We start from the raw sequence: 8701 nt of genomic DNA on the forward strand, positions 1-8701 counted from the left end.
CCCCCCCCCCCCCCCCCCCCCCCCCCCCCCCCAGCACCTTTTGTCCCGCGCCATATGTTTGCACCCCCATCTATATAACAGCCCCCTCTTTTTCCCCCCTTCCCCTTCCCCTTCCTCCTGCCAAGATGAAGGGCCATGAATGGTTGCCGTGGAAACTACATCCTCCAGTGAGGCAGTAGGACATTGGTTTGAGTCGTGGTGACAGTGCTTGTGCTGAGGGAGAATAATGCTGCAAGCTCTCTCTCCCTCTCTTTCCCTTCCTCTCTCTCTCTCTCTGTCTGGTCTAACCACTCTCCCCTAGCAACAGCAGCCTTGTATAGCTTCCTCTTTTTCCTTTGCAGACTTTGCTACAGTCAATTACTCATTGTCACTCCCTTCCAAACAGCTTATGTCCATCGGTTCTCTACCTTTCTATCCAGCTTATGTTCCATTGCTTATTCTCTTGTTTCATTTCAATCCCATACTTTGCAACCCGTCTGTTTCCCTCCTCACTTCTATCTCTCCCTGCCCATCTCTCCAGGTGATGGTTGCAATTCTGCACAGTTCTCTCTGAATCCCTGTGTGCCCTTGGTTTAGAGACAGGGCTGTGAAATAGAGGGAGAGACAGAGGAGGAAGACATAGAGGGAGTGAGGAACAGATACAGAGAGAGAGAGTTAGCCAGCATGCAGAACCCTGATTTCATTAATGTGGGTCTGTTAATCTGGGCGTGGGCTGCGCTCCATCTGTCACAGCAGGAGCAACACACAAAGCAGGCAGCCAAAACACACTGAGAAACACAGCCAAGCACACACACAGCACACAGGCACGTACGTACGAAAACACAACATAAAGATGCAACGACACAGACACCCAAATTGATAACAACACACAAATCCAAACGCTAGAAATCACAGGGGAAGAAATAGGGCGTTGTCAGCTGTACCTCCATGTCTCACATCGAAGCAAAAAATACACTGTGAGGCAAAACAGTTCCCTGCAGGTACAACAGTCAGACTGAAACAACTCCTTTAACAAACCAAACTCAGAGATACTCCTGCTCCCCATCTAAGGACCACAGGCTGCCTAACAAACAGGATGATTTAGTTATAAATAGCACTGCCTATGACTCATAGTGATGTGACAGGCCACATTGAATCAATATCTCCATTTATTGCATTTCTGAGACATGATAAACAGAACCAACTTGAAAGCGGGAATTCAAAATCTTTCTCAATATTGTCCCCCATTCAGGGAAATTATGCCATTTTATATCATCTGACACTCCAGAGTAAAGTCTAAATCCAGAGTTATCCTTAAGATGACCCTAAAATCTGACCTGAAGCTAAAAAAGCCCTCAGCTAACATTTCCATTTTTAAGGTGACTTACAATGAGATAAAGAAGGCACAGTTAGCCCGTAGGCAAAGCAAGATTATTGTGTACGCAATGTGTTGTTCTCAAACTCCCACAGCTTAATTAGACCACCTTAAATCCTCACCAGCTGATCTTGTTACCATTGACCCACCCTGAAGACGTCACTACTGCCTGTTCTGTTCTCTCTCTGTCTCTCTATCCCTCATGTTTTGAAGTGCCTGCAGGCTGTAAGTCCTCAGCCAAGGCAAGAAATCGATGGCAGCGCGGAGGAGGCTGTGTGTGTGTGTGTGTCTGTTTGTGAATAGGAAGGGGCCATAGTTAGTGTGTGGGTAGTTTGTCTGCCTGCCCAGCCCACCACCTCCTGTCTATAAAAGACACCCCGCCAGGCCATCTCTACGTTTTTAATTACAACAAATCACCTCTTTATTTAAACTTAACTGCACTGTCGCCATCGCTCAAGTTCTCTCATTGTACACACTTGTGTACAGTTATCTCACCTGTCTCCTCCTTCATTTTCCTCTACCATGCCACTCTGTTCTCTGTTTCACTCTTAATTCTTTTTGACCCCACTTCTCTGTCATCATGAGGAAAGTCAAGAGTTGACAAATGAATTCTTCTCAATGCACCGAGGGAACTGACACTGTGTATGCAGTGCATCGTTGGTCATAAATCTTGGTTAGAGGCGGCAAATATGGCATCATACGCAATAACATTCACATTACAATGTTGATTGAAATGTCATTCAGCGTTAAGTACGCTGTCATTTAGAGTTTTGTTATGCTCCATTGTTCTTGTTCCTTTGAATCACCTAGCACTGCAGAGCTTTGTTCAAGCCTTGGTGGTGAGGTCTTTTCCTCTAAGATGAAGGCCAGATGGTTATAAACATTTTGCCTTTCGTAGATAAGGTGACTTCTTGGCACTGAGTGCAATCCTCTGTTATCAAAAGTTAACATAATAAGGATAATGCACCAATCATTATGAGCAAGGCGGAAACTCTACATACAAGTCTGTTCCACCCTTTTCTGCATACCTAATGACAACAATGTGGCAGAAGGTGTAAAATGTTCAATTTAGACTTAACGGTTATCAAGCAACAAGCTAAGTTGACACTTCCATGTGCGTCACTTGCCTGCAGCTGCTTCACAGCAAAATCGCTGCCAATAATTACTATTCTGTTTATTTAAAAGATTAGCATTCAACTGCATGTTGAATCTAAGGCACAATTGTGTACTGCATAGACATATAATTTGAAATGTCTTTACGTTGTATAAAATTCTTGAAAGCTTACTAATATATTCAAATACTGAAAATTAATACTATTTGTTGCCCACATCACACCCCCTAACCTTGGTCTTTCTCTGTGTGTGTATAAAAAAAGCTAGATAATTAAAGAGATCTGCATTAAGAGGAGAGTGAATGTAATTGTGTTTTATTATTCTTCTCTAATGTTTGTCCTCTGTGACTCAGTGGCTTATGCCTCTGTAAACATCTTGCTGATAATCCAATCAACTATTGACTCTCTCTCTCTCTCTCTCTGTCTCCCTCTTCTTCTCTGTATTGTCTTCCTTCCTGATGCAGAGAGCAGAGATATCCATCGACGCCTACGTAGCATGTGTCATTTTCTCTCCCTGCAGCATTGGGAAGTGGTAGGAGTGGGTTGAGCGATCTTGTAGCTGATATCTATGTTTTCCTCATTTTATTACTCTCTCATGGTTTGATAAGCTCTTGAGGAATGTACAGTTATTGGAATAAGATAGTCATGGCTGGTATTGTCTGAATCTGTGTCATGGGATGTGTTCAAAAGAGATCCATTAAACTAAATTGTAGAAGGTTGTCACTATTTTAGACATGTAGGACTAGAAAGGTCCATATGTGCCAAGCAGATCTCTTATTTTATTTAAGTTTCTTGTTGGCTGTGCCCATGCCAATAGTTCAATTAGCTGTAATTGGTTTAGATGAGAGAAGCATGACTGATTCTTACCAGCGGCGCTGGATGCAGTAGGCCAGTTCTGAACCAGGACCCCTTGGGCTCCCTGCATTACTGAGGACTCTTCCATGTGCACTGAGCTGGAACACAAAAAACAAACATGCACATATTACACACTGGAAAGGTATTCTCTCATCTTGTAAGGCATGCCAAACTAAAATGAATAACAGAAGGCAATCACACATATACTTTACTACTTTGGGAAACCCTTATGATTGTTTCATGTGACTGAAATATAAACTCCCACATATCTAATTATCTCATTGCCATATGCTTCCTTTAATGCAAAATATTACAAATTCAAATCTTGGTATTCCGTTTGGGGGTTGGAAATGCTATGTTCAGATTAGGATTAAAGTATTTACCCTACATTTTCGTGACATTCTCTGGATTATAGATTACAGATGGCTGTTCTGACATTTTCACACTCGCTCTGTGAGATTTCAACACCCACCCCTCTACTGAAAAACACTACACTCTCTGTAGTTCTGAACAACAGCAACAAAAATGCTGCTATAAACCACACTTCCCTCACACTGCCTCTACCTTATCTTTAAAAAGGAAGGACTGTATTTTCAAGCTCTGACAATAAGATGTTAGTCATGAATATCCAGGTGAAACCTATGTATCTTTACAAAGGGCCGCTGCTTTCTGATAGGCAAGCAACAAGTGTATACAAACATACAGTAGCAGACTAACCATATACTGTAGATAGAAATATTAAACTATTTTTCTGTGATTTGGCTGCACCGCCCAATTTATAGCTACCTTTAAGAGACTGGGTGTTAGAAGCAGATTAAATACACTGTTTTCAAGCAAAAAGAGATAACTCAGATACATAAACATAAATCTATTCAAATTGTTATTCCAAAACCACTGATTAGGCTCTCAATATCTACCTGCTGCTGTTCTACTTCAATCCACCTATCCATTCTTCTCACCACTAGTGTAAAATTAGGCCTCTAGAAGTTGAAACTGTTACTGATGTCTGTGTGAGCTGGTCTGTCTTCCTGGTAATTTGTTTATTCTGAATAATTCTTCAGGGAGTACTGAAATAGATTTTTGTAAAGAAGAGTATGAGTATTTAGTTTAATAATGCTAAAGAGCGTTAAAAGATATATGTTGCATGTCTATGTCCTGTTGACAGTGGTTCTGTGCAGAGCGCAAATGTGATTTGGAGATGGAGGCCATTTTAAGTGCTGCTAAGCAACAGCATTGTCAAGGTACACTGATAAAATTTTAATAGCAAACACCGGACTGGTAATACATCTTTTAGCTAATGTCTTTCTCGTGCATCATCATCTCATCTTCTCCTACTACTTACATGCTTCCTCATCATTTTCCACTGTTAACACTTCCTCATGAGGCTTTCAAGTCCAAACTACAATTAGGTGGAAATGCTGTGCATTCCATGAGAAATTAAACAACATTAAATGGGTCAGTGCTATTACATGGTGTTTGGGTGTGGTATCCCAAATCTCTTATAAAAGCTCTGATTATAAAAGAACATTTAGTGAGGCTTGGTAATGGGACATGGGTGGCAGCCAACTTAAAACACATCAGAGGAAGTGAATCACGAGAAAGATTTAATATGTTAGACTGGTTCACACAAGCACATTAACTCTCACTAATCCATGCTGTAAATTTGAGGGAATCAGTGTATCATTAATGACACTCAGTTGGTACACAGTTATTAAACTGACATGGTCATCAGAGTGCACACATGAATGCATAAATACTGCATGTGTATTTACAGTATGTGGATGATGTATAATCTAAACATCACATGCTTGGACATGCACAACACATACCCTTGGCCCTCAGGAGACCCTCGTCTATGAGGAGCAACAGAAGACTGCTGTTTATTTGGAGCTGTGAAAGACTTGTCCACTCCATCTTTTAATGGAGTGGTTGTCTCTACTGCAACACCACCATAGACATGTGTGTACATATTATTAATATGGGTTTGGGTGTTACAGAGAAATACACACAAAACCAGTTTGCAGTTTAGAATTAGTGTCTCAAATCTATCTATCTATGCCATGTTTATCTATAGGAAGTGGGTAGATTAGATCGATTACATAGATATGATAGATGATAGGTAAGATAGATGGAGAGACGTTGGCTGAGTCGGGCTCATTAAGCCTGTGACTTTTTGTTAGCATGACCCTTGATTTAGACGAGACCATCTGATTCCACAGCTGGTAGCCTGGTGTCTTATGGGTAGCAGCAATCCCCATGTCCCTGATAGGCACGTATTTCCATCTGACTACCTGCCCTTCATCCATCACTGATGCCTTCACTGCTTACCCTTCCCTCCTGTCAACTCTCCATCTGCCTTTAGTAATCCTGGGATCCATTTCCAACTGCATTTCTCTTCACTACATTGCTTCTCTCATATTTCACATTCAGTTGTTTTCAAAGATCAGTACAAGAGTAGAAAGGTCTCATCTAGATGATTTGGGGTTTCTCACAATTTAACTTTACTGTATATTTAAAGAGGTGGTATTATGCTTTTTGGCTTTTCCCCTCTCTTTTATTGAGTTATATATCTTTTTTGTGCATGTAACAGGTTTGCAAAGTGAAAAAGTCTGAAGTCCAGCCCAAAGGGAGGTCCCATCTCCCACAGATATCTCTTTTCTGAACCGCTTGAAAACAGCTCGTTTGTAGTCCAGCCCTTCACTTCCTTTACTTGTGACGTCACAATAAAAACGCGTCATAAAGCTTGCCAAGCGGCTAGTGGGGTCAGGCACGCCCTCAAACCAAGCTAGTCTGAGCAGAGGCCCTTTGGCTCGACTCTCCTTTGTTTGGTTTTCCATTGTAGAAATGTTGTACCTGTACCTACTTCCAGATACTTTTTTTCATATCACCTCACCTCCATCGAGGTTCCAAACGAGCTGAAGGATACGAAAATGTAATGTGAAAACACGACAGACTGCAGATTGGTCAGAGAGAATACACACTCACTGCATCATCATTGCATGCGCCAGACAGGGGCCAGCAACAGAAAGTTTTATATTTTACAGTTTTCATATGTAATTTCATCACTATTACGAGAAGTGATGGCCAAACAAAAATGTGCATGAATATTGAGTTGAGGAGCTCTGCAAGTGGCTGCGGGGGAAGCCTGTGCCAATCCGCGAGAGGAGCGAGAGGAGCTCACAGAGCCCTCTGCTCCCGCCGTCACACAGACCACAGTTGTGTGTGGCGTCGCTATGAAGACAAGCTACGTACTATCTCTGGGTACTATCTGCAATGGAAAACGGAGCAGGGCCGAGTAGAGTCGAGTCTATCGATTTGCGCTATGGTAGCATTTTTCGGCAAAGCAGCATAGATCGTCAGAACACCGGCAACAGTTCGACGTTTAGTCCTAAAAGACGATGCAACTCCGACTATGTTTGGGCCTGGAAATTCACAATCACAACCTGTAAGTATGCTTTATTGGTTGTGAATTATATTTAAAATAAACATGGCAATGTACCTTCACAGACTGTTCAAGTGTGGAGTTGTTGTAAACGTTGGCTAACACAGCTAAGGGTATAACTATAATACTAATGTTACACCTGATGTGAAAGCTACTGAGCAAACGTTCAAATTGTTTGGCCAAATGTAAAATTGAGTTGAAATATGGTGATTTTTGTAGTGGTTTATGGTAAGATGTGGAACAATGATGTTGTGTGGCTGTGGACTGGTAATAACTTATACCATCTGCTAGGTTACGGTCGCAGTCTGAAGCGGCTTTGATTTGGATCACACTACCATGTTTCTTACGACATGCCCTTCTCTGCTTCTGATTGGCTAGTAGTCCTTACCTGGGAACTGCACATGTGCAACTCCCAAAAAAGATTTTGTACAAGTAAGATGCATCACTCTGTAGCTCAAGAGCGGAGCGTACAACACATAGGGTGAAAAGAGGAGCTGCAGTATGAGAAAAATATGGTGTTTTTTGAAAAATTAAACCATGTAAACCTGTTCTGGTACAACCACTAATTAAGATTTTGAACCTGAAAATGAGCATAATACCACCTCTTTAATATAAATAATATACACTGGGAAATGTAAATGGGTAAATGAGGATGGTATTTTTTCTGTTTTGGAAATGCCTGATGATAAGTTCCAGCACTGTACACAGCTGAGCAACAGCTGGCAGCAACAATGATCTCAGACATCTTACCTGTCATAATCCAATGGATGTGCCTAAATACCTCACCTGGCTCTGTGATACAGAATATTGGTAGGGCTTTGAAGACATTTATACATTTTGCCTGGTGACCAGAGGGACACAGTACCCTTATCATGTTGTTTATTCCATTCCAAGAAACAGCATTAGTGAAATGTCAAGAGTGGATTAGACTGCAGTAGACCTCATTATCACCTCAACATCAACACCAAGAAGTATTTTCAAAGGCACCATTAACACCTGACTACATATCCACTTTAAGTCATTTAATAAAGGGTGTTGTCAAATATGTAACATATCATCGGTCTTACCTAGCCTACTACATTGATTATTTTATCTCCATTTACCCAAATTGCTCTGTCTACACTGAAAAGGAATGTTAGATGGACATTATCTGTCTGTGCACACCTTTGCTTTAAACAGACATGTTGGGGGCCTAGTGATAATAGAGAATGACTTCTCAGTATGAAATGTTATCTTTGGTCTCCACTGTAGGATCTCAGGGCTTCTCCCTAGGAACTGTCAGAAGAATGACTTTGCATTTACTTTTACTCCAGTAGCCTGATAGTTTATGTTCATATGATCTTACATCTTAAATGTATGCCTCAATGGCTCAATGGTGCAGGATTTGGTTATTGCTTAAACCTTATCAGGTGGGACAATGGTGCACGTATTTTGATATTTAACAAAACATGATGAAAGTGACTAGTGAGGTATGATGAGATATTTACTGAAAAGTGAAAGAGGGAAAAAAATTGGGATGCTTACCTCTGCATTACACCTCCTGCTCTCAGGGAGGCTGAATATCTCCAGTCCGCACTCGGCACTTTGGGCTGCAAGAGAGAGTGAGAGGAATTGAGTCTTAAGTACAGGCGAAAGCCAATATCATCTCATTAATAAGTCATGGCGAGAACTGCTAGCGTATGCGCATCACGCACACACATAAACACACAAACTCAGTCACACATACACACACACGCACGCACGCACGCACACACACACGCGCACACACACACACACACACCCACCCATAGAAGTGACAGCTTGCCCCTGCCTTTGGGGAGAAGTGAGTGATGAATTGAAGCTTGTAGGTGCACTCATCTCCTCCCATTCCCACACCCCCCCCCCCCCCCCCCCCCCCCCCCCCCCCCCCCCCCCCCCCCCCCCCCCCCCCCCCCCCCC

The 8701-nt window shown here is 42.1% G+C and overlaps 1 protein-coding gene across 4 annotated transcripts in view; it reads right to left on the bottom strand.

The window, feature by feature from the left end:
• LOC123957469 (protocadherin alpha-C2-like) overlaps nucleotides 1-8701 on the bottom strand; it is a 57040-nt gene that overhangs the window by 8612 nt on the left and 39727 nt on the right. For all 4 annotated transcript variants that reach the window (XM_046030291.1, XM_046030292.1, XM_046030289.1 and 1 more), the window contains 2 exons: nucleotides 8288-8352; nucleotides 3334-3419 (listed from right to left, as the gene is read on the bottom strand). In XM_046030291.1, coding sequence (XP_045886247.1) covers nucleotides 3334-3419; nucleotides 8288-8352 — 151 coding nt within the window. The remainder of the gene's footprint in view (nucleotides 1-3333; nucleotides 3420-8287; nucleotides 8353-8701) is intronic.

Source organism: Micropterus dolomieu, linkage group LG19, assembly GCF_021292245.1.
Source record: "Micropterus dolomieu isolate WLL.071019.BEF.003 ecotype Adirondacks linkage group LG19, ASM2129224v1, whole genome shotgun sequence".
Taxonomy (NCBI): Eukaryota; Metazoa; Chordata; class Actinopteri; order Centrarchiformes; family Centrarchidae; genus Micropterus; species Micropterus dolomieu.